At 46.6% G+C, this 27116-nt stretch overlaps 1 protein-coding gene across 1 annotated transcript in view; it reads right to left on the bottom strand.

The window, feature by feature from the left end:
• LOC309555545 (phospholipase A2 inhibitor gamma subunit B-like) overlaps positions 1 to 25084 on the bottom strand; it is a gene marked incomplete at both ends in the record, with an annotated part of 43748 nt that extends 18664 nt beyond the window's left edge. The window contains 3 exons of the mRNA XM_082257610.1: positions 16530 to 16565; positions 20682 to 20801; positions 25060 to 25084. Coding sequence (XP_082113736.1) covers positions 16530 to 16565; positions 20682 to 20801; positions 25060 to 25084 — 181 coding nt within the window. The remainder of the gene's footprint in view (positions 1 to 16529; positions 16566 to 20681; positions 20802 to 25059) is intronic.
• Between the last annotated feature and the right edge of the window lie 2032 nt (positions 25085 to 27116).

A 27116-nucleotide genomic window follows, 5' to 3' on the forward strand; every position in this document is an offset into this window, starting at 1 on the left:
TTCAGCAGGGACAGGGAAGATGGTTAAAATTGATGGGAAGATGGATGGAGCCAAATACGGGACCATTCTGGAAGAAAACCTGATGGAGTCTGCAAAAGACCTGAGACTGGGACGGAGATTTGTCTTCCAACAAGACAATGATCCAAAACATAAAGCAAAATCTACAATGAATGGTTCACAAATAAACATATCCAGGTCATAGAATGGCCAAGTCAAAGTCCAGACCTGAATCCAATCGAGAATCTGTGGAAAGAACTGAAAACTGCTGTTCACAAACGCTCTCCATCCAACCTCACTGAGCTCGAGCTGTTTTGCAAGGAGGAATGGGCAAAAATTTCAGTCTCTCGATGTGCAAAACTGATAGAGACATACCCCAAGCGACTTACAGCTGTAATCGCAGCAAAAGTATTAACTTAAGGGGGCTGAATAATTTTGCACGCCCAATTTTTCAGTTTTTTATTTGTTAAAAAAGTTTGAAATATCCAATAAATTTCCTTTCACTTCATGATTGTGTCCCACTTGTTGTTGATTCTTCAAAAAAAATTACAGTTTTATATCTTTATGTTTGAAGCCTGAAATGTGGCAAAAGGTCAAAAAGTTCAAAGGGGCCGAATACTTTTGCAATGCACTGTATATATATATATATATTTTTTAGCAGAGACCCTTTAGAATAAAATGCTGGGTGTTGCAATTTTTTATGTCACACTGTATTTTTGCAGCGTTTTTTCAAACGCAATTAAAAAAATAAATAAAACAACTTTCTTGAGTTAAAAAAAAAACAATTTTTTTTTGGTTTTTTTGTTTTTTAAATAATGTGAAAGACGATGTTACTTTGAGTAAAAAGATGCCACACTTTAAAATTTTGTCAGCCCGTGGAATGGCTTCAAACTGGGGTGCTCAAAATTCCCCATAAGCGACCGTTTACACGCCTTTACAGGTTACCAGTTTAGAGTGGCACAGGAGGTCTGGTGATAGAATTACTGCTCTTGCTCTAACGTTCATGACAATACCTGACATGTGTTTACATATGCTTTGGGGACTAAATTGTGTTCGCATTTGCGCGTAAAAGCGGTTGGAAAGGGGGTGCTTTAACCACTTAAGCCCCGGAAGATTTTACCCCCTTCCTGACCAGGGGTTTTTTTGCGTTTTTTTACTGCGTGACTTTAACGGACAATTGCGCGGTCGTGCGACGCTGTACCTAAAATAATTTGACGTCCTTTTTTTCCCACAAACAGAGCTTTCTTTCGGTGGTATTTGATCACCTGTGCGATTTTTTTGATCATGCGCTATAAACAAAAAAAAGCGACAATTTTGCAAAAATAACAATATTTTTCACATTTTTTTATATGAAATTCCCCAAAAAAAAATGTAAAAATCAAATTTTTTTAACATTTTAGGCCAATTTGTTTTCTGCTACATATATTTGGTAAAAAAAAATCGCAAAAAGCGTATTTTGATTGGTTTGCGCAAAAGTTATTGTTATAAGTTATTTACTAACTAAGGGAAAGATTTTTGTCATTTTTGTTGTTTTATTTTTTAACGAGTAATGGCGGCGATCTGCGATTTTTTTTTGCGGGACTGCGACATTGCGGCGGACAGATCGGACCCTTGACTGACATTTTTGACACTTTTGGGGGTACCAGTGACATTACTACAGTAATCAGTGCTATACATATGCACTGTTACTGTAAAAATGACACTGGCAGGGAAGGGGTTCATTTTATTGGAGAAGGAGGGGTTAATTGTGTCCTAGGGGCGTGTTTCTTACTGTGATTGGCTGTGGCTACTAGTGTAAGAACAGAGATCAACGGTCCTACATAGTAGAACCGTCTGATCTCCATTTTTACACAGGGGAGAATGACAGGCGGCTTGTTTACATCAGCCGCCTGCCTTTCTCCCTTCCTGGCGAACGATCGCGAGTGACCGGCGGACATCGGGTCCGCCGGTCACACGCACTGACTTGTTAGGGAAAGAGCCGGGGCGGGCGCAGGCCTCAGCGGGTGCGCGCTCGCCTGCTATTGGCTCACAAGCCTAGTGACGTACCGGTACGTCACTTTGACTGGCCGGGGCTGACCGCCGCAGTATATGTGCTTGCGGCGGTCGGCAAGTGGTTAAATTGTTTTGTTTTTTATTATTTTTTTTTTTTCTTAAATATTTTTATTAATTTTTACTTGAGTACAAAAGAAAAACACAACATTTCAAGACAAAACCACACAATCAGAAAATATAAAAAGAAACATACATACAAATATAACATTCCCAAAATAAATACATAAATATGAAATATCCCTCCATGCCTCTATGCTTCCCTGATTCGAGAAAAAAGAGGGAAAAGAAGTAAAAAAACAAAAACAAAAAAAATAAAAAACCACACTCACCACTGTGAAAACAATATCTGTTAATGTAGGAAGGGGGAGCCCCCCCCCGGATCCACCTACCAAAACTCAAAATTACCTAAATCCTCATTCGGTGAATCACACAAGAAAAAAAAAGGGGGGGGGGAGGGGGATGTGAGTGAATTATATTTATTATTAGTCAAATAAATAATTATTTGTTTAACCACTTTACGTCCGCTCACAGTAATATTACTGCGGCAGAGTGGCTCGTTATCGTCTGACGACGTAGTATTAACGTCGTCAGACACTCCCCCTTCTGGGCGGCACTTGCGCGCCGCCGGAGGCTCGCTCCCGCTGTTTTCATTCACAGCGGGAGTCGGGCCAGGGGAGGAGCAGCGGCGATCGCCGCTGCTCTTACCCGATCGTCGGGGATCGAGTCTGGAGATCCGCCCGCTGTGTGTAAACAGGGAGTGACAGATCGGACTGTTCAGCATAGCTGGACATCCGATCTGTCCATGACTCACTCAGTCACCTCCCCCCCCCACACGTCAGTAAGCACCAGGCATACATTAACCCCTCCCTCTCCAATAAAATTAACCCCTTCCCTGCCAGTGTCATTTTTGCAGTAACAGTGCATATGTATAGCACTGATTACTGTAGTAATGTCACTGGTACCCCCAAAAGTGTCAAAAATGTCAGTCAAGGGTCCGATCTGTCCGCCGCAATGTCGCAGTCCCGCAAAAAAAATCGCAGATCGCCGCCATTACGCGTTAAAATAAAAAACACCAAAAATGACAGAAATCTTTCCCTTTGTTAGTAAACGCAATAACTTTTGCGCAAACCAATCAAAATACGCTTATTGAGATTTTTTTTACCAAACATATGTAGCAGAAAACAAATTGGCCAAAATTTTTTTTAAAAATTGGTTTTTACATCTTTTTTGGGGGGAATTTCATATAAAAAAATGTTAAAAATATTGTTATTTTTTTCAAAATAAACGCTCTTTTTTTGTTTATAGCGCAAAAAGTAAAAATCGCACAGGTGATCAAATACCACCAAAAGAAAGCTCTGTTTGTGGGAAAAAAAGGACGCAAATTTAGTTTGGGTATGGCATCGCACGACCGCGCAATTGTCAGTTGAAGTCGCACAGCGCCAAATCGCAAAAAGTGGCCCAGACGTAAGACAGCAAAATCCTCCGGTGGTAAAGTGGTTAAGGGACGGAACCTGAGATGTCTACATAGTCCATCTCCCGATTCCACCCTCCACCCTATTTATCATGTTTCATACCCAAATACCAACTTTACACTGCTCCATTACCTTGAACAGAAAAAAAAAAGGGGGGGGGGAATTATTATTTATTTTATACAATTTTTTTTTTTTTTTTACACTTGCTTTTTTTTGTACTAACTTTATTGCTATCACAAGGAATAATCAACATCCCTTGTGACAGCATGGACCGTGACAGGTCCTCTTTATGGAGAGATCTGGATTCTATTAGACCCCAAATCTCTCCTCTGCCTCCCCCATGCAGCCGATCAGACAAAGATCAGTCTGATTGGCTGCTTTCTGTTCCTTGCCGTTTCGCCAGGTGAACAAAGAGGCGAAACCAGAAGCGTCAAACTGCTCGTCACTCCTGGGGTTACAGAGAGAGAGAGGAATGACGTCAGTTCCTCTCTCTCTGTACTGGGCAGCCATCGCCACCAACCGCAGCATTTCCGGGCTCCGCGAGAGCCCGGGAAAGGCGACGGCGATGGAGGGAGGGGGTGGGACCCTCCTCCGCCACCCGCAAAAGTGATTAAGTGGTTAATTAGCCACTTGGATTACTTCTGCATTGCTCAAAATGGTTGGCTGAAAAGAATAATACCGGGATGATGCCTGTAGGTAATACTGGAACTGAGTGACGTCATCATGGCTCCAGCCAATCACACAGCCTGGAGTGCGCAAACCCAGAAGAAAGACAGATGGAAGATGTCAGCCCTCTTGGTGGTGACAACACGCCGCTGGAGAGCTTTGTTCCAAGGTAAGTAATTCATAATTGGCCAGTATGCAATGCATAGTGCCGGGGCAAGGTCATCTAAAGCCCAGGGCGAACATGCCAAATTTTCCACCCCCCCACCCCAAGATGTATAAGCATTATGTGTCAGTGAAAATCCCCCTCCCCCCTAAAAAATGAAATTGAGCACTAATCTGCATGCTCACCCCTAAGCATAAATCCCCCCTCCTCCCAGGCTCATTGCCCCCCCCCCCCCCCCCAGGCTCAAATACTCTCTGTCTCCAAATGCCCCCAGCACAGATTCCCCCTCCAAAAAAAAAAAAATTCCCCCTCATAACACAAGCCATCTACCCCTTTCTCCAAATCCCCCCCCCCCACCACAAATACCTCCAAATCATTCCTACTAGCACAACCCCCCCCCCCCAAAAAAAACAAGTATATCCCCTCCATCATATTACTTTAATAGCACAAATCCCCCCTCATAACACATTTCCTCTGCCACCATCCCCCCTCCCAACATAAATCCCCCCCAATTAACCATTCCTAGCACACCTCCCCAAATCTGCCTTCCTAGAACAAATTTTACACCCTGTTATCCCCCAAATTCCCCTCATTAGCACCACCCCCCCCTCCCCAATCTCCTTGTGGTGCCCCTCCACCTCAAATGATGCCACAGTGCCCATGGCAGCCGTCCCTCCTGCCCAGCCCTTGTCCCGGCCCCGGCGATGCATACTAGCACATTAAGCAATTGCCTTACAGGTGTTTTTTTTTTTTTTTTAATAAGCTGCAGTTTGCTACCGCTTTAAAGCTATTAATTTATTAATTTTCAAGTATCATTTTTAAGAATAATTGAACCTTTAAAACACATTATCCCTTTTAAGCTGTACAGAGAATAATTTGTAATATACGGTAATGTCTTCTTTCCTTCTGACTTTTTTTTTTGCATCTGCTTTGAAAGCTATTATCATATCCAGACTGTGTAAACATTGCTCTGCTTACTTTCATCCTGTCTGCAGTCTGCACTTTGCAGAAGACAAGAGCTCTACTCCACATACAGTACCTGTTTGATTGAACGTCTTCAGTGTGATGTACAGCCCAGCCCAAAGCCTAATTTGGAGACTATAGCTGGCAGGACAACCAGTACTTGGTTGCCCCTAGGTCTTAGTACCAGTGGTGTATTTTGGTTTTGTGCTGCCCTAGGCAAGACTAAAATTGGGCGCCCCCCTCCCCCTCCTATGTAAATTTGCCGTACTCCTTCTTTTTTAATGGATGTGACTCCTTTCAAAATTGAAGGACTACAAGTCCCAGCATGAACCCCTGAGAGAGAGAGAGAGAGAGAGAGAAAGGGAGGTGGGTGAGGGGAGATGAGAGAGCAAGGGGAGGGGTGAGAGAGAGAGAGGGAGGGGGGATGAGAGAGAGGGGGGGTGAGAGAGAGTGAGAGAGAGGGGGGATTAGAGAGAGGGGGGATAAGAGAGAGTGAGAGGGGGGATGAGAAAGAGAGGGAGAGGGGGGATGGGAGAGAGGGGGATGAGAGAGCGAGAGAGAGGGGGGGATGAGAGAGAGAGAGGGGATGAGAGGGAGAGGGGGGGGATGAGAGAGAGAGAGGGGGTGAGAGAGAGAGGGGGGGGGGAGAGAGAAAGAGCTGGGGATGAGAGAGACAGGGGGGTAAGAGAGATGAGAGATAGAGAGGGGGAATGAGAGAGATGAGAGAGAGGGGGGGTAACAGAGAGAGGGGGTGAGAGAGAGAGAGGGAGGTGAGAGAGAGAGGGGGTGAGAGAGAGAGGAGGGTTGATAGAGAGAGGGGGGGGGTGAGGGGAGGGGGATGAGAGAAGGGGTGTGAGAGAGAGAGGAGGGGTGAGAGGGGGGGTGAGAGAGAGAGGGGGGGGTGAGAGAGAGAGAGAGGGTGAGAGAGAGGGGTGGTGAGAGAGAGGAGGATGAGAGAGAGTGAGAGGGGGGATGAGAGAGGCGGCTCTAGCAACCAGTGGCCAATAGAGTCTCAGGTGGAGGGGGGGCGGCTTCTTTGCTGCCCCCCTGCAAAGTGCCGCCCTAGGCCTGGGCCTTGTTGGCCTAAGCCAAAATCAGCACTGCTTAGTATACAATGCTATAGTTCCTGGCCAGACGGAAGTGGGACCGAGTGAAGATAACAGGCAAGAGTCATAGTCAGTGCAGAAGAGGCAGGTGGTGGTTTGGTAAGGCTGGTAGCGTAATCCAGAGAACAGTTCCAAGGTCAGGGCAGTTAGCAGGCAATTGTAATCCATCCAGTAAACAGTCCAGGGTCAAGGCTGGTGGCTATCCGAAAGAAGAACCCAAGTTCAAGGCAGAGGTCAGCAACAAGGGAATCCAAGATAGGTTGACAGGCAGGGACCAGTGGCAAAACTACCAGGGTTGCAAAGGTCTCACTTGTGTAGCACTGCCCCCTAGGGAGCTGCTGAGATTGGATTCCCCTGGATTACCCATAGCAACAGTCAGTAAAACTTATCACTTTAACGCTTGGCTCAGACAATAAACCGTCCAGTGGATTTGGTTTTTGTGTTTTATTTTGAACTGGGATGGGAGAAGGGATGAGTGGGACACTCCAACTATGAACTATGCACAAATCTTGAGGACAACTGACTGTAGAGTGTGCGGCAAGGCCGCTGCTTCACCTTGTCACTGAAGGGAAGTAGAAGATATGTTCCTGAATTGATTCCTCTTCAGGGTCCTAACTTGGCACCCCCTTTCTCACTTCCTGCGCATGCTGGCTCCTGTCCACTGACTCTCCACTGGAGTGGCCCCCTTCCTGGGCAGACCCCTGGCAAGTTTCCCGGTACTCACGAACACTGTTTTTCCCTGGGTTGCTCTGCCTCCAACTCTCTTGTCAGTATCCTGGACCTTCTGGCTCAGCATCATATACTTGATCCACTAGGCCAACTGCCTGTGATCACCTTCCACATCAGACAGGAGGAAAGACAGCCGTCACCCTCCTCCTGGGTCCTGGCTTCCTTCCCAAAGATGCCCTGTCACATGTGCCCTTGGCTTTTATAACCTATCCCAGGATGCACCGCTGTTCTGCCCACCCACTGGGACAGCCACAAAAGCCTGTGTGTCACTGGCTGGGTTTCCTCCACTGTCCAACAGGCTCCCCTATTAGATACAGCGGGGACATTCCCTCAGCCCAGATGAATCACACATGGACACATGCAACAGGCCAAACTATTGATCAGGTTCTCCTGATAAGCAGATGGAGCAGGCTATATTTTACCTGCTACTTCACTGTTAAGCAGGCAGCGTAAACTATCCTCCTTTCCTAGCACCTTTCTAGGAGGGTGTTACACTTGCGACCAGGCCTTGGCATTCCATCACTGTGGGTCCAAGATGGCAGAAACCGCCCAGCTGCAGAACATGTGAAAGTAAGGCTTGGTTCACCCTGCTGTGACCACAAAGTTGTGTGACTTGATTGCAACTTGCTTGCATTTCCTTGCGACTTGCTTTGCAATTGCTTTCACTTTCCCTGGGACTTCCCTGGGACTTGCTTTGCACTTGCTTGCGATTTCCTTGTACCGTATATACTCGAGTATAAGCCGACCCGAGTATAAGCCGAGGCTCCTACTTTTACCACAAAAAGATGGGAAAAATGATTGACTCGAGTATAAGCCTAGGGTGAGAATGCAGGGTGGCGGGCATGGTACAGGAGAATGCAGGGTGGCGGGCATGGTACAGGAGAATGCAGGGTGGCTGGCATGGTGCAGGAGAATGCAGGGTACTGGCATGGTACAGGAGAATGCAGGGTGGCTGGCATGGTACAGGAGAATGCAGGGTGGCTGGAATGGTACAGGAGAATGCAGGGTGGCTGGCATGGTACAGGAGAATGCAGGGTGGCAGGCATGGTACAGGAGAATGCAGGGTGGCAGGCATGGTACAGGAGAATGCAGGGTGGCAGGCATGGTACAGGAGAATGCAGGGTGGCTGGCATGGTACAGGAGAATGCAGGGTGGCAGGCATGGTACAGGAGAATGCAGGGTGGCAGGCATGGTACAGGAGAATCCAGGGTGGCAAGCATGGTACAAGAGGATGCGGGGTTGCGGGCATACTAGTGCGGCTGTGTTTCACTTACCTGTTCCAGAGGCGCCTTCATTTTAAAAATAGCGTCGCCCGGCGCCGACACGTCATTGCGCACGCGCCGCCGCCGCTCGGGAAAGCTGGTATACGTTCGGCTATTCCCGGCCTGTCCCGAGCGGCGGCGGCGCACGCCCGGTAACATGTATACGCCGGGCGGCGCCATTTTTAAATCTTAAACGGGTCGGAGCGGCCCGGAACTTTTTTTTTTTTTTTTGACTCGAGTATAAGCCGAGGGGGACGTTTTCAGCACAAAAAAATGTGCTGAAAAACTCGGCTTATACTCGAGTATATACGGTAAGTTCCTTGGGACTTGCTTTGCAATTGCTTGGGATTTCCTTGTGACTACCTTGCCACTTTTGTGATCCAACAATGCAGTTTAGAGTCGCATTAGACCCCACGACTGGAGAAAAGGGCCCTGGGCTCGGAGGAATGGGTCCCAGGACCTATGGAAAGGGCCCCGGAACCAATGGAAAGGGGCCCGGCAGTCTTTATGGTTTATTGCCCTGGGGCCATAAAGATTCTAGTTACGCCTCTGGCAATGATAAATGAGTCATGACTGATAGGGAGCCAAGAAGAAAACTCTATCACAAGCAGTGCTGTATTTTTGCCTAGGCCAACAAGGCCCAGGCCTAGGGCAGCACTTTTCAGGGGGGCAGCAAAAAAGCCACCCCCCCCCCTTCACCTGAGACTCCATTAGCCACTGGTTGCTATAGCCACCTCTCTCAACCCTTCCTCTCTTTCTCACCCCCCTTCTCTCTCTCTTTCTCACCCCCCTTCTCTCTCTCACCCCCTCTCTCTCTCTCTCTCTCTCACACCCCTCTCTCTCTCATCCCCCCTCCCTCGCATCCTCTCATCCCCTCTCTCTCTCTCTCTCTCTCTCTCATCCCCCCTCTCTCTCATCCCCCCCTCTCTCTCTCATCCCCCCTCTCTCTCATTCCCCCCCTCTCTCTCTCTCTCTCTCTCTCTCTCTCATCCCCCCTCTCTCTCATCCCCCCTCCCTCTCTCTCATCCCCCCTCTCTCATCCCCCCTCTCTCATCCCCCCTCTCTCTCATCCCCCCTCTCTCTCTCTCTCATCCCCCCTCTCTCTCATCCTCTTATCCCCCCTCTCTCTCTCATCCCCCCTCTCTCATCCCCCCTCTCTCTCTCACCCCCCTCTCTCTCTCTCGCTCTCACCCCCCTCTCTCTCTCTCTTCCCCACCCCTCTCTCTCTCCCACCCCCTCTCATGAGATCTCAGGGGTTCATGCTGGGACTTGTAGTCCTTAAATTTTGGAGGGAGTCACATCCATCTAAAAGGAAGGAGTGGGGCAAATTTACATGGGGGGGGGGGCGCCCAATTTTAGTCTTGCCTAGGGCAGCACAAAACCAAAATACACCACTGATCACAACAAGCCCAGAGGTCTGGGCTTGTGGCATTCAAATAGAGTGCCACAGCTGTGAAACCAGAAGGGGCAGGGTGTCCTTGACTGACCACTGCCTAGTAACTAGGACACTTAGCACCGCTTGGCACAGTGCCGCCCGCCAATCAATATGTGAAATGCGTCAGGCCAGGAGGGGAGAGCAGCCACAGCCCTCCTAACCTTCAATGCCCGGATGATTTATTTGCTGCACTGCATTCACTTTATCCCTTAGGTAACAAACTTCTGGAAGAAGGTATTTCCTGCATAGGCTCTGCTCATCCTCCAGAATGCATACCCAGGCCAGCCATCAGAAATGTTGGGGCCCCTTACACAGCTTTAGGCCTGAGCCACCCCCTGGCCTGACCACCAACACGACAAGGCAGACTCTTTTGAGCATGACCCTACACTAACACTAACTGCATTACCCTTTTAAGGCCCTCCAAATCTATCCTCCTCTAGCAAATCTAAGAGACATCCCAATCCAGCAAAGAGACAGCCTCATATATTCAGCAAGGAGACATTCCAATCCAGCAAAGAGACATCCCAATATAGCAAAGAGACAGCTCAATCCAGCAAAGAGATATCCCAATCCAGCAAAGAGGCATCCCCATATAGCAAAGAGACAGCTCAATCCAGCAAAGAGACATCCCCATATAGCAAAGAGACAGCTCAATCCAGCAAAGAGACAGCTCAATCCAGCAAAGAGACATCCCAATCCAGCAAAGAGACATCCCCATATAGCAAAGAGACAGCTCAATCCAGCAAAGAGACATCCCAATACAGCAAATATACAGTCACAGCACAGGCCCACATCCAGCAACATTGCCAATTAATTTACCATTGTGATGTCTAACAACTTGTCTCCAGACCAGTTAACAGTGAGCACTGAGCAGTCCTGCTGTAGACTACATGCAGCGCAGCACTTCCATATGGCTGAGCTGCGACTGGCATGGTGTCCAAACCAGCATCCGGTCTGCAGAGTACAGATAATATTACTCCGCCTTCCCCTAGCAACCGGAACTAATGCCCCGTACACACGTGCAGATTATCTGCAGACTTTTGTCTTCAGATTTACCTTTTCTATGTAGTGCAAGGGCCTACCGGATTGCATACAAATTGAAAGTATTTAGGTTTGACCTCCTATTATATGGTTTTGGTAAGTCTGCAGACAAAAGTCTTCAGATAATCTGCATGTGTGTACGGGGCATAAGTGAGCTACATAAGCTCACTCTGTGGCCGCCCTGCATTATTAGTTGCTAGTTACTACAGCAGCAACAACTCGGCATGCCCGGGCCCCTCGTGACACTGGGGCTCCTACATATGTATGGGCCCTGATGGCGGCCCTGTGCATACCTATATTGACCCCCCTCATGCCGTTCTTGTTCTCAGCCTTGGTCCATAGAGGTATGCTCTCTAAAATGTAGCTCCTCCTATGTGGGAGCAGTCTACTTGCAGCAGTTTGTGGTCTCCAGTGATTACGTGAGTGTACTGCAGCATAGTGATCCTCACTTATGGGTCTTAGCAGTGAAGAAGTGGAATATAGCATGTATAAGTAGCAAATGCCTTCTTTGATCTCAGTCCTTATCTACAGTCACAATAAACACTGCAGACAGGATGGATGTAAATTGTGAAATGGCTACACTGCACAGGAAAGAAACACATAAAGAAGAGTTATTTTTGCAAATTAGCTTAATGTGTTTAACCACTTAAGCCCCGGAAGATTTTACCCTCTTCCCGACAGGCCCTATTCTACGATTTGGCACTGCGTTACTTTAACGGACAATTGTGCGGTCGTGCGACGATGTACCCAAATGAAATTTACGTCCTTTTTTTTCCCCACAAACAGAGCTTTCTTTTGGTGGGAATTGATCACCTGTGCGATTTTTACTTTTTGCGCTATAAACAAAAAAATAGCGTACATTTTGAAAAAATAACAATATTTTTCACATTTTTTTATATGAAATTCCCCCCAAAAAATGTAAAAATCTAATTTTTTAAACATTTTTGGCCAATTTGTTTTCTGCTACATATGTTTGGTAAAAAAAAAATCGCAATAAGCGTATTTTGATTGGTTTGCGCAAAAGTTATTGCGTTTACTAACTAAGGGAAAGATTTCTGTCATTTTTGGTGTTTTTTTTTAACGAGTAATGGCGGCGATCTGCGATATTTTTTTTTTTGCGGGACTGCGACATTGCGGCGGACAGATCGGACCCTTGACTGACATTTTTGACACTTTTGGGGGTACCAGTGACATTACTGCAGTAATCAGTGCCATACATATGCACTGTTACTGTAAAAATGACACTGGCAGGGAAGGGGTTAACTTTATTAGTGATCAAGGGGTTAAGTGTGTCCCTAGGGGCGTGCTTCTAACTGTAAAGGGGTGTGGCTAATGGTGTAACAACAGAGACATACGATCCTACATAGCAGGATCGTATGATCTCTGTTATTACACAGGGGAGAATGACAGGCGGCTGTGTTTACATCAGCCGCCTGCCTTTCTCCCTCTCCACGGGGAGATCGCGAGTGACCGACGGACATCGGGTCCGCCGGTCACTCGCGCGGACTGCTTAGGGAACGGGCGGGGGCGGGAGCGCGCCTCCGGCGGCGTGCGCTCGCCCCCTAGAGCCTCACAGGCGAGCGGCGTAGTACTAGGACGTCACTTTGCCTGTGAGGAGCTGACCGCCGCAGTAAATAGTCGTGCGGCGGTCGGCAAGCAGGTTAAAAAAGTACAACCATACCTCAACTCAGCTCCAAAATGTATTAATATGCCTTATATATACAGATGAACAATTGCTGCTCTTTTTCACATTCTGGAAGGCACATCACATTGTGACACACAAGGGAGAATATTGTCATTTGATATACAGTATATTATCCAGCACCTGACTGCGGCCCTCATTCAACACACAGATCCTATATGACTGTAAAGGAAATTTGTACATCCTGTATTTTATTGTGTAGCAAGGTTTCCAGGCCTGTGGCCTGATGTGGGTCTGCCATTAGTACCAGAGATGTATAGTAACTAAGTAGAACTACTTCACTACTGTACTTATGTACGGAAAGGCGGTATCTGTACTTTCCTAGAGTAGAATTTTTTTCTCCTACTTCCACTTTTACTTCACTACATTTTTTCAATGATTTCAATACTTCTACTCCGATATTTTTTTTTTTTGCTGCATAGTTACTCGTTACTATTATAAAAATTACCACTGCCAGAACAGTAGATGGCAGGTTTCATGAAGCTCAAAACATGTGTATTATCAGCGCATACGGAAATAAATGCTACTGTATGTATAAATAAAAGCTGAATTTGAAATAATAAAAAAACAATATGATGTTCAAACTTTTGACTTCTTTCTTTAATAACTACATAACACAGTACTTGTACTTTTACTTTCAGTACTTGAGTAGCAAAAGTTTAAAAAAAACTACTTGCAATACTTAAGTACAAAAAATGTTGAATACTTTAGTACTTCTACTCAAGTCACTTTTTGATTGAGCACTTCCACTTCTACTCAAGTATGGGTTTCGAGTACTTTATACAACTCTGCCTATATGACTGTAAAGGAAATTTGTACATCCTGTATATTATTATGTAGCAAGGTTTCCAGGCCTGTGGCCTGATGTGGGTCTACCATTAGTACCGGAATCCTCTCCAGCCCATGTGAGCTGAGTCCCTGGGTGTGACAACTGAAGCAACGACAACTCCGGCATCTTTGTTTGTGGTTTTCTACTATAAGTTAAAGGGGATGGGAGAAGGGAATGAGTGGGATATTCCTTTCGGCTCGAACTAATTACAATTGGGACTTTGATCCTGAAAATGCTTGTTGGCGCTTCCTTGACGCCAGCCAGCGCCAGCCAACGCTCACTAACACTGAGCATACACTGCAACTTGATAGAAGTGCTGAATCCTTCATTGAAAGTCCAGAAGATCCAGGACTGTGAAAATGTAGAACTCCTGACACTGTTATGCTGTACAATTCACTGAATACTGTCCCCCCCGCTTTGGCCAGCTTGAGGTAGGATGAAGTAGAACTCTGCAAATCTGTACTTGCAACTGACACACTCTGTACAGTTCAGGGCCCAGACTGCAGGTGCCCCCTTGACTGTAACTCTTCAGGGTCCACTGACTATGTACCCCCTTTGTAACTTCAGGGTCCTCAACCTAGGCACCCCCTTTACAGCTAGCTGGCACTGGATCCCAGAACCTCTTCCGGAGTGGTCCCCTCTTTCAGGGTCCTCAACCTAGGCACCCCCTTTACAGCTAGCTGACACTGGATCCCAGAACCTCTTCCGGAGTGGTCCCCTCTGACTCTAGGCAGACCCCCAGGGGCAATCCTCAGTACTCACGACCTGTGTAGTCTTTCATGGGACTGGACCCCTCTCTCTCTCCGCAGGTTCTCGGCACACCGGATTCCCTCAACTCAACTCGGCACTCTCTGGATACTCAGATGACACCCCGAGACATCCTCTTCCTTAGACAGGTGAAGAGACAGCCGTCCTCTCCTTCCTGGGACTCCTGCCAAAGACACCGTGCCACGCACTTTCCCCCCAAACTTATACCCACTCCCAGAATCCTTTGCAGCCTAATCTGCCTTCTGGGGTAGTTACAAGCTGGGATGTGTCCTCTGATTGGGCTTCCCACACTGCCCTATGAGAAGCCTCTCACAGGAGCCAGTGGGGATACTTCTCCCCTCAGCAGGCCCATCTGGAAGCCCTGACACCCTAACTAACAAATCACAGCCCTGCTGTTAGGCAGACGGGGTCCCACTATAGTTTTACCTAGCACCTATTTGTAGGGTGCCACAATTGTATTATATTTTGTATGCATTGCACACAGGGCAGCCATCAGAAATTTTGGGGCCCGTTACACAGCTTTAGGCCTGGACCCCTCCGGGCCTGACCACCAACATTCCCCCCTCTGGCCGTCCCACTGAATCCGCCCGCTGGCCATTCCACCGAGTCCTTCAGTGCACCCACTTCTATTTTAACACTCTTACACCTTAACCGGTTGCCGACCGCCGCACGACTATATACTGCGGCAGTCAGCCCCGGCCAGGCAGAGTGACGTATGGGTACGTCACTTGCCTGTCACTGACTTGTGAGCCAATTGCGGGCTCACAAGTCAGTGCATGTGACCGGCGGACCCGATCGCTCCGGTGAAAGGAGAAAGGCGGACGGCTTATGTAAACAAGCCGCCCGTCATTCTCCCTGTGTAAAAATGAAGATCAGACGGTTCTACTATGTAGGACCGTTGATCTCTGTTTTTACACCAATAGCCATGTCCCTTTACAGTTAGAAACACGCCCCTAGGCATACATTAACCCCTCCCTCTCCAATACAGTTAACCCCTTCCCTGCCAGTGTCATTTTTGCAGTAACAGTGCATGTGTATAGCACTGATTACTGCAGTAATGTCACTGGTAACCCCAAAAGTGTCAAAAATGTCAGTCAAGGGTCCGATCTGTCCGCCGCAATGTCGCAGTACCGCAAAAAAAATCTCAGATCGCCGCCATTACGCGGTAAAAAAAAAAACACCAAAAATGACAAAAATCTTTCCCTTTGTTAGTAAACGCGATAACTTTTGCGCAAACCAATCAAAATACGCTTTTTGCAATTTTTTTTACCAAACATATGTAGCATAAAACAAATTGGCCGAAAATGTTAAAAAATTTTGATTTTTTTTCATTTTTTTGGGGGAATTTCATATAAAAAAATGTGAAAAATATTGTTATTTATGCAAAATTGACGCTCTTTTTTTGTTTATAACGCATGATCAAAAAAATCGCACAGGTGATCAAATACCACCAAAAGAAAGCTCTGTTTGTGGGAAAAAAAGGACGTCAAATTCGTTTAGGTACAGCGTCGCACGACCGCGCAATTGTCCGTTAAAGTCACGCAGCAAAAAATTGCAAAAAAACCCCTGGTCTTTTAGCAGCCAAATCCTCCGGGGCTTAAGTGGTTAATAAATGAAAATGAATCCAATCCATCAAAGAGACATCCCCATATATTCGGCAAAGAGACACCCTAATCCAACAAAGAGACGGCCTCATATATTCAGCAAAGAGACATCCTAATCCAACAAAGAGACGGCCTCATATATTCAGCAAAGACACATTCCAATCCAGTAAACAGACAGCCTACAATTTTCAGCAAAGAGATAGCGCAATCCAGCAAAGAGACATCCCTTCAGCTGCATCGGCGTACTCTGCAGGCGCCATGTTTTAGCAAAATCTAGTTACTACTGCAGCAACAACTCAGTCTCATTGGCTAGGGCCTGGGGGGCGGGGCCCCTGGGAACGCCTGGGCCCCCTACATGTGTTATGGGCTGTCCCCCCCTGATGGCTTCCCTGATTGCACACTGCACTCATTCTGCACACGGCACTAATTATCTTTTCATTACATGTTTGCATTCTTTCGAGTCCTGATTAGAATGAGCCTGCCTATGTTACGCCCCTTGTTACCATAAAAGTACAATTGTAATAATAATGTGATACCTACGTAATCATGTGTATAAAAGCCTTCAATTTTCGTCAAACAAAGCAGAAAAGTTATTTTGGAAATAATTTTTTTGTGTCTGTTCCCTACTGCAGTAGTTATTAATTTGGAACCACTAATCAATATGAGGATAAGAGTTGCCCATCTATAAAATGTCCAGAACAATGACATATACTGATTTAGTGATTTTACTGTGCACTTACCCCCACCAAGATTCTGACTTCCAGGATATGAGGGGTCTGTTGAAGGAAAAAAAAAAAATTATCAATATTTTCCAGCACATTGCTCCTTAGTAGAGTTGCTCCATTACTCATGGTGGCTCCTGCAGAGCTGGCTTCTGGTTTCTACCAAGGCTCTGCTTGCGTGGAGTTTGTATGTTCACTCTGTGTTGGTGTGGGTTTCCTCCAGGAAGGGTTGGCAAGAGCCAGTTTGGGCTTGGGGCAGGGGCGTAACTACAGGGGTTGCAAGGGTTGCAGTCGCAACCGGGCCCCATGCTCCAGGGGGCCTGTGTGTCTCCCCTGTACACCTGCATAGGAGGGGCGGTGGGGGCAGCATGTAGATAAATCACTGTCCTCCTTTTTCCTTTGTATGCTGCCCCCGCCACTCCTCCTATCCAGTTCACTTGTGTTCTGCTGTCTCTGGGCCCCTGTGTGCTCCCCTGGTCCCCCCCCCCCGCCACTGTGCCCCCTCTCCTGCCGGCTACTGCAGGGGATGTGTCACAATAGAGAACCAGGAAGGGGTCGGTAAATATGTAATTTACCAGCTCCTTCCTTTTCTGAATGGACAGAGTCATAGTCAGTCACATTGTAAAAAAATAAAATAAAATGATAAAAAATAATACAATTAAAATACCAAAAAATAAAAACTACTGACACCAGTGGGTGAACTTCCAGGATCGCAAAGGTCACACTTGCGACCCAGCTCTGGCATTCCACCATCGTGGGGAGGCCCCAAGATGGCAGGAAGGGGGCCCACTGCAGAACTTGTGAAAGGGTCCAGCTGCAGGACCGTAATAAAGGGCCCCCGCAATGAGAGTAAAGGGCCCCAGGATCCGTGGGAAGAGCCCCAGGCTTGAAGGGAAGGGCCCTGGCCAGGGGTCCGGGGGGCCCTTCATGGTTTCTTGCACCGGGGCCCTGAAGGTTCTAGTTACGCCGCAGGCTTGGGGGCAGACCCATTTTCGAACCCCTCCAAACTCCTCTCCTCCCTGGAGTAGAGTAATGCTGGCCAAACACTAGCCGAAAAATCGTTTCAAAATCTGTCATCGGGTCCGTTCGTTAGATTTTTCGTCCAGTTAATGGGGACAAATAGAAAATCGATTTGAACTTTTCAGAGCTGAAAAATCATAGGAACGGTTTGGAAAATTCTGCCAAACGAACGATGAATTGAAAGGTTAATGTATTTCTCGCTCAAACTGTTTGCACTGGTCATATGTGACAAAACGAACGAAAAACGGATTAATTTATGTCCATTGAACAGGGTAGGGGGGGAGTAACGCGCTTCGGGGAGGTTTTTTTTTTTTTAATAAATATGTAAACGATAGTCTAATGTAAAATCAAAAATAGATAAATGACTGTGATAGTGCTCAAATAGATTGTGATATCTTCTAAAAAAAATATTAAATATGACTCTCCAATCAAATAATATGTCTTAAAAGGTTGCCGACTGCGCACAGTATATTTACTGCGGCATTCAGCCCCGGCCAGGCAGAGTGACGTAGATCTACGTCACTCGCCTGTCACTGGAATTGGAGCCAATAGCGGGCGAGCGCGCGCCCGCTGAGGCGCGCGCCCGCCTCGGCTCGTTCAGGGAGGAGTGCGGGCGTGTGACCGGCGGACCCGATGTCCGCGGGTCACACTACGATCGCCGGTACAGCGGGAGAAAGGCGGAGCGGCTGATGTAAACAAGCCGCCTGTCATTCTCCCCTGTGTAAAAATGAAGATCAGACGGTTCTACTATGTAGAACCGTTGATCTTTGTTTTTACACCAATAGCCATGTCCCACTACAGTTAGAAACACGCCCCTAGGACACACTTAACCCCTCCCTGTCCAATACAGTTAACCCCTTCCCTGCCAGTGTCATTTTTACAGTAACAGTGCATATGTATAGCACTGATTACTGTAGTAATGTCACTGGTACCCCAAAAGTGTCAAAAATGTCAGTCAAGGGTCCGATCTGTCCGCCCCAATGTCGCAGTACCGCAAAAAAAAATCGCAGATCGCCGCCATTACTCGTTAAAAAAAAAAACACCAAAAATGACAAAAATCTTTCCCTTTGTTAGTAAACGCGATAACTTTTGCGCAAACCAAAATATCAAAATACGCTTTTTGCGATTTTTTTTTTTTTACCAAACATATGTAGCATAAAACAATTTGGCCGAAAATGTTAAAAAATTTTGATTTTTACATTTTTTTTGGTGGGAATTTCATATAAAAAAAAGTGAAAAATATTGTTATTTTTTCAAAAATTACGCTCTTTTTGTGTTTATAGCGCATGATCAAAAAATCGCACAGGTGATCAAATACCACCAAAAGAAAGCTCTGCTTGTGGGAAAAAAAGGACGTGAAATTCGTTTAGGTACAGCGTCGCAAGACTGCGCAATTGTCCGTTAAAGTCACGCAGTAAAAAATCGCAAAAAAAAACCCTGGTCAGGGATGGGGTAAAATCTTCCGGGGCTTAAGTGGTTAAAATATTCAGTCAACCATAATCAATCTAAACATATAAAGTGCAACAGTGCTTATCCTGTTGATGAAAAAAGGTGCTAAAATAATACCACTAAAATTGTAAAGTGATTAACAAATATACTCATAAAAGTGACAGTAAAGTGTCCAGTGCTCAACACATTCACAGGTGAATAATCCGGTGTGTTAGCCTCGGTTCACACTAGGGCGACCTGTGAGGCGACCTGGTCGCCTCACAGGTCGCCGCAGGTCGCCTCCCATAGGGAAGCTGCGGACCCGTTCTAATAGGAGCGACACAAGTCGCTCCGACCTAGAAAAAGGGTCCGGAGCTTCTTTGGGGCGACCAGGAGGCGACCGCCATAGACTTCAATGTTATGAAGTCCGTGGCGGCCGCTCCGGAGGTCGCCCCTGGAAGTAGCGTCGCGGTAGTGTGAACCGGCGCTTATACAATCTCCAAATAAGTTGCTTTCAATATTTATAAAGTGCTTTAAGTGTCCCAAAACAAACAATCACAGGCGGTGTTTTTCCTTTTTCCGGTGTTTCAGTCTTATGCCTCCACCTTTCACCGTGTAAATCTATGGGGTGCTTCTTAGTGCTCTTTACCCCTATGGGTGTGCTAGCCGCTCACCTCAAGATTTTAAATAATGCGCCTCTTTTCTAAATGGATATGCCAATCATCTCCTCTCCTTCCTGTGTCTACGATTGGGGGATGGTGGTCGGCCTCTTTTATATGGATCGGGGTGAGTGCCCTCGAATCTCAAAATAAGGGGCTCATATAGTACAGTATTGCCAAACTATAGACGTTTATTAGAATAAAATGTATCAACTCACATACAGCCGAAGTTTTCTTAGCTGGTTACAAACCGCTGCGGACCTTACTTCTGCATTCAATACGTCACTTCCGGTGCTCTGCCCAACAGGCGACTGTCCTTCTCACTCAGCAGGGAGCGATCGCGGGTGTCAATCGGAGCTCGCCTGAAACATGTATATATATAAACCTTTCTTGGTTTATATATATACATGTTTATATTGCTAGTATTTATTAGCGCTGCACTTTTTTCCACATTTTGCTATTCACAATTTTCAGGCGGCTCCGATTGACACCCGCGATCGCTCCCCGCTGAGTGAGAAGGACAGTCGGCTGTTGGGCAGAGCACCGGAAGTGACGTATTGAATGCGGAAGTAAGGTCCGCAGCGGTTTGTAACCAGCTTAAGGCTAAGAAAACTTCGGCTGTATGTGAGTTGATACATTTTATTCTAATAAACGTCTATAGTTTGGCAATACTGTACTATATGAGCCCCTTATTTTGAGATTCGTGCCTCGGCTTCCCCGCTGCCGAGTGGGGGGCGGGAGCTTGCCCCATAGCTTCCCGCGTGCGACAGACGTAGATCTAGGCTGGTTGGCGCAGGAGAGCCACCCTGCCTCAGCGGGTGGTTGGGAAGTGGTTAAATGTGTCCAATGCTTTGTATGGCTTTTTATTACTTTTTAGCCTAATGTTTTTTTAATCTTTTATAATAAAGAATCATATTTTTATGAAATGTATTTGTTCCCCACTCAATGCCATTAAAGTCCTTTGATTTTTTTTGTCTTGGTATACACTTATTTTGGATGTGAGATATAAGCGGTTTATCATTATATTCCATCAGAAGTTTATTAGAAGATGGTCTGGACTCACCTATCTGGTACTGGACCAGGCTGGAGATGCACACATCGGATCCATTCTGACAGAGCACAGATTCCCCCACACAGGGGTTTCCAGATAGATCTTTACATTCAAAGCATTTCAATGCATTACCTGAAGAATGGAAATCTCAGATCAATATCATCCATAAAATCTCAGCTTACATAAGTAGAACTAGCAGAAATGGTATTATTATATAGGATTTATTTAGCACCAGCACTTTACAAAATAAAAGGAGACAGTATAGGTACAATACAATTCAGTGTAAGAGGAATAGGAGGGCCCTGATCGTGGAAGCTTACAATCTAAAAGGAACGGGTAAAAACATAAGAAGTAGTTATAAAGACCACAAGCTGCCTAAGAAAAGCGTCTTCCCTGCCGTGCCTTCCCTGGTAAGTGAGACCACCATTCGTGTGCCCTGCTTTCTGATCACTTAACCCAACCACTTATTCTCACTCTCATCTTTTCCCCTCGTGAAATTAAAATGCAATGTTTCAACATGTCAAACCTGGAGACATGTTGGTGGGGGGGGCTCTCTTTCCCTAGTGAAGAAGCACTCTTTCCCTAGTGTGGAGGTTCTTTGTCCCTAGTGGGAGGGGGCTCATAGTCTCTAGTGGGGAGACTCTCTGTCCCTAGTGGGTGGGGGCTCTCTGTTCCTAGTGGGAGGGGGCTCTCAGTCTTTAGTGGGGAGGCTCTCTGTCCCTAGTGGGAAGGGACTCTCAGTCTTTAGTGGGGAGGCTCTCTGCCTCTAGTGGGGAGGCTCTCTGTCCCTAGTGGAGGGGGCTCACTGACCCTAGTGGGCTCTGTCCATAGTGGGGGGGGGGATCTATTTCCCTAGGGGATGGCTCTCTGTCCCTAGTGGGGGAGGCTCTCTGTCCCTAGTAAGAGGGGGATCTTAGTCACTAGTGGGGAGACTCTCTGTCCCTAGTGGGAGGGGGCTCTCTGTCCCTAGTGGAAGGGTCTCTGCCCCTAGTGGGAGTGGGCTCTTTGTCTCTAGAGGGGAGACCCTCTGTCCCTAGTGGGGAAGCTCTCCTACTCTAGTGGGGAGGTTCTCTGTCCCTAATGGGGGGCTATCTGTCTCTAGTGTGTGAGTGGGGGGGGGGGGCTTTCAGTCTCTGGTGGAGATGTTTACTCTCCCTAGTGGGGAGACTGTTTGTTTCCAGAGGGGAGATTCCCTGTCCCTAATGAGGAGGCCAGGGGCGTAACTACAGGGGTTGCAGGGGTTGCAATCGCAACCGGGCCCCATGCTCAAGGGGGCCCATGTGGCTCCCCTGTACACCGGGGGCAGCATGTAGATAAATCACTGTCCTCCTTTTTCCTTCTGTAGCTGCAGGAAGAAAATGGAGGAGATTGGTTCCTCTGTACGCTGCCCCCCGCCACTTCTCCTATCCAGTATACTTGTGTTCTGCTGTCTCTGGGCCCCTGTGTGCTTCCCTGGTCCCCCCCCCCTTCTGTGCTGCCCCCCCCCCCTTCAGAATGCTCCCTTCCCTCTCCTGCCAGCTGCTGCAGGGGATGTGTTACAATAGAGAAACCAGGAAGGGGTCGGTAAATATGTAATTTAACAGCTCCTTCCTTTTCTGAATGGACAGAGTCATAGTCAGTGACATTGTAAAAAAATTAAATAAAATGATAAAAAATAATACAATTAAAATACCAAAAAAAAAAAAAAACTACTGACACCAGTGGGTGAACTTCCAGGATCGCAAAGGTCACACTTGCGACAGGAAACTGGCATTCCACCACCGTGGGGAGGCCCCAAGATGGCAGGAAGGGGGCCCACTGCAGAACTTGTGAAAGGGTCACGCTGCGGGACCGTAATAAAGTGCCCCGCAACTAGAGTAAAGGGCCCCAGGGCGCCAGGGGTCCAGGGGGCCCTTCGTGGTTTCTTGCACCGGGGCCCTGAAGGTTCTAGTTACGCCTCTGGAGGAGGCTCTTTGTCTCTAGAGGGGAGATATTGTACCCCTAGTGGAGAAACTCTGTTTCCCTAATGGGGGGCTCTCTGTCCCTAGTGGAGGGGGGCTCTCTCTCGTTTCTAGAGGAAGATCCTCTGTCCCCAGTGGGGAGTCTCTGTCCCTAGTGGGAAGGCTTTCTGTCTCTGTTTGATAGGCTCTTTGTCTCTAGTGGGGAAACTCTATTTCCCTAGTGGGGGCTCTCTGTCCCTAGTGGGGGCTCTCAGTTTCTAGAGGAAGATCCTCTGTCCCTAGCGAGGAAGCTCTCTGTCCCTAGTTGGAGGTGGGGCTCTCAGTCTCTTGTTGAGAGGTGCCCCATTTCTTGTTGGGAGGTGACTTTTCCCTAGTGGGGAGGTGCCCTGTCCTTAGTGGGGAGGTACTCTGTCCCTAGGACTCTGTTTCTAGTTGGTAGGTGATCTATTAGTGGTGGGAAGATGCCCTTTTCCTAGTGGAGAGTCTCTGTCCCTAGAGGACAGGCTGCCATTCCTTGGTATAGAGGAGCTCTCTCCCTCGAGGGCAGGTGTTCTTTCCATAGAGGAGGTACTCTAATGTTTGTGAAGTGTTTTGGCCCTTCTGAAAGGAACCTGGGGCTGTGGGGAGTTCCTGGACACCGAAATAACTTTACATTAGTGATGAGCAGAATTGAGACAATCTGCAGTGTATTTTCCCCTCAACCAATGAAGGAGACTTTGGACACCATTTTACAGGAAGCAATAAAGTGGGTGAACTCTCGTGGTGGAACACAGAGTGGGCTCCTTGGGTACACTAGATAAAGAGATTCATTTAATTATCCAGCAGCAGAATGAATCCCCCTCCACTGTGAAATGTTGGCAGGATAGCTTTCTAAGGTTTTCTCATGGTTATTGACTACTTGATGTCTACTAAACTAAAGGGACCCCTTTGAGGAATAATTTGCCAACCACCCAGTAATGTATGGACAGTTGATGAAAAGTACAGATGCATTAAGGTTGCAGATAATGATTGTACAACAAACAAAAATCCTGCATTCAGTATCAGTTAATCAAGGTTTATTCATCCTATCTAAGATTAATTACCAAAAACACCAAAACAGCACAATTTTGTATATATAAAATAATCTCAAATTTTATTACACTGTACGCGATGCATTAAAACATTGATTACATCATAAAAATAGGATGCCACATAATTACAATGTGCAAACCCATACATAATGATATACTGTATATCCTTTCCTCTGCAGACCAACTCGCAGAGTTAATCCAATGTAACATAACCATCCTATATTCATCATATCATAATATACAACTGAATGATAGACCATCAAATAGTATATTAAAAAAGAATAGCGCACACGTGCAAAAGAAATGACTATCAAATATGAAGACAATCCATAAATAAAAATGGGGATTTGGTCCCACCATATGGCCAGATCGTGCTCAAGCCCACCACTGCGTCAAAGTACCCCATTATCAGTGGGTCCTACACTATCCATAAAAAAGGATGAATCCAGCCTCTCTAACCCTTGGAGACAACACTCCTTGCTGGGAGAGATGTGCTAATGCACTACAAAGGACTCCTCCTATATCTACTTGATAGTGGACACCAATAGAGTACAGGTGTGTGTGGGGGGCTGTGGGGTGGGGTGATCAACCTCAGAAGTCTGGTCAGACCGAATACATAATAAACAAGCAAAAAGTTGGGGGAGCAAACTCTGAACATGTATATCTAAAGCTGGTGCAGCTATGAACCAAGAGACATGCATATTAAAAAAGAATAGCGCCCACATGCAAAAGAACTGACTATCAAATATGAAGACAATCCATAAATAAAAATGGGGATTTGGTCCCACCATATGGCCATATCGTGCTCAAGCCCACCACTGCGCATTAGCACATCTCTCCCAGCAAGGAGTGTTGTCTCCAAGGGTTAGAAAGGCTGGATTCATCCTTTTTTATGGATAGTGTAGGACCCACTGACAATGGGGTACTTTGACATAGTGGTGGGCTTGAGCACGATATGGCCATATGGTGGGACCAAATCCCCATTTTTATTCATGGATTGTCTTCATATTTGATAGTCATTTCTTTTGCATGTGTGCGCTATTCTTTTTTAATATGCATGTCGCTTGGTTCATAGCTGCACCAGCTTTAGAAATACATGTTCAGAGTTTGCTCCCCCAACTTTTTGCTTGTTCATCAAATAGTATAGAGATCTCCACAATTCTCACAGCCATGCTTAAAAAAAAAAAAAAAAAAAAAAAAAAACACACCATATAACCAAAGCTGACAATTTTACCAAAATTTGAGCTGCAATTTGTTGGCCATAAATATATTCAACTTTTTCTGGGGAAACTCCTCTGGTCTCCATCATGGACCGTTGTATATTAGACCTAAAGGGTGTGAATTTCTAGACTCTAAGGGATAGAGAAGGGGGACACTTACCTCCAGTGATGAAGAAGAAGGCCATGACGCAGATTAGACAGAAGGCTGGCGAGGTGGCCCAGGCACCCCGTGCTCGTTCCATGGATGAGAGTGGCAGAGTTTAATGACCTACTGAATTCATTCCTGACTGCAGTGTGTCAGTAAAATCACGGTGCTACGAGGGTGTGATGTGACAGCCTAATCACAGGTAAACCAGTTCAGTCATTGTGGGGTGTGAGGTGTTTGGTGACACTTCTTGTACAAACGTGTTCACCCATCACTCAGCTATGAAAAATCCCCCTCCGAAGAGCTATTACCGTGATTTTGTTGCTAAATTAAATAGGCTGAAAAAGACTCAGAGCCATAAAGTGGTTGTATGACAAACTCCACCAGTTTTGGTCCAGAGGAGGCAACCAACTCCCTTCCCTCACTGGGAAATGTGGCCACTTTATTGTTATTATTATTATACAGGATGTACTGTATACTGTATATCCATCATAATGCACAATGCTTTATAATATAGGAAGACATTACAGTTACAAAACAATTTAATACATGAGGATTAGAAGGACCCTGCTTCTGAGAGCTTACAATCTAACAGGGAGGGGTGAGTGGTACAAGAGGTAAAAATGCTGGCCGTACACTAACACATTTTTGAATGAAAACTTCTACAAAAATTCTCATCCGTGCATTCAACAACTTGATGAATGCCGTTCAAAAGTACTTAAAAAAATGTTTGCTTTTATCCACTTGATTTTGCGGCAGACAATTTGGACACTAACTGACACTTCTGACCAGTGGCGGCCCGTCCATAGGGGGCTCAGGGGCACACCCCCCCCTATTCAAGCGTCTGGCCCCCTAATCTACATGCAGGGCGCCGGACGCATGGATTCCAATGTTTTTTTTTTTTTTTTAAGCACGTGATTAGAGCCAGAGGCTCTAATAGGTTTCAAAAAAGGGTGGGCCTGGGGCGCAGAGCACTGCGCCCTGAGCCCACCCAGTTGTGTGACAATAGCGAATGAATATTCGCCATTATCACACTGATGCTCCTCCAAGCCAATCAGGAAGTGGGTCCTGAGACCCGTTTCCCGATTAGCCGAAAGGAGAGGCCATGCTATTGGATAAGAAAGAGGGAGGAGATGCAGGGGAAGCCGCCGCCACCGGGGGAAGCCGCCGCCGCTGCCTACCTTCTACGTCAGTCCAGGATGAGTGAACTGGCGATGGGGTGGGGGTATGGTGTGCGAGCTGGTGTGGTTGGGGGGGGGGGGTATGGTGTGGTCTATCTGCCGCCCCCCCCTGGCCCATGGAGCACCAGCCACCACTGGTTCTGACACTTTTTGGGGACCAGTGACACTGATACAGTGGTCAGCAGTAAAAATATGCACTGTCACTGTACTAATGACACTAGCTGGGAAGGGGTTAAACCGTGTGCCTAGCCAGTGTTTTTCTAAACTGTGGGAGGTGATTTTACTAGGGGAAGGCAGAGATTGGTGTCCCTGCCTTGCAGGAACACAGGATCCATGTCTTCCCTTCTGACAGAACGATGATCTGCCTTATTTTCATAGGCAGACCGCCATTCTGCCTCTCTCCTCAATCACGAGTGGGTGCCAGCGGACATTGAGCCTGCGGTACCCGCCGCTGGTTTTTAGTATTTTGCATTTTTTTTGTTGGGCACATGGGGAAAATAATTCCTCGCTTATCTCATAAAGGCAGTTGGATCAATTTCCTGCATTTAAATATTTCTGGTAGAGAAGGCCAAAATGTAAAGGTTTTGCTTTACCAACATTTTTCTGAAAATCATGAAATTTCTGATAAATTACCACTTTAGTTAATTACATTGGAGTCAATGGGTAAGGATAAAATACTGGTGGGTTTAGATGTATTTTTGGCTCTGTAATAGGGCAGTTCCATATTTAACCACTTCTGGACCGGAAGATTTTCCCCCTTAATGACCAGGCCATTTTTTGCGATTCGGCACTGCATTATTTTAACGGACAATTGTGCGGTCCTGTGACGCTGTACCCAAATAAAATTTATGTTCTTTTTTTCCCCACAAATAGAGCTTTCTTTTGGTGGTA

Source organism: Pelophylax lessonae (assembly GCF_965119305.1).
Source record: "Pelophylax lessonae genome assembly, chromosome: 5".
Lineage (NCBI taxonomy): Eukaryota > Metazoa > Chordata > Amphibia > Anura > Ranidae > Pelophylax > Pelophylax lessonae.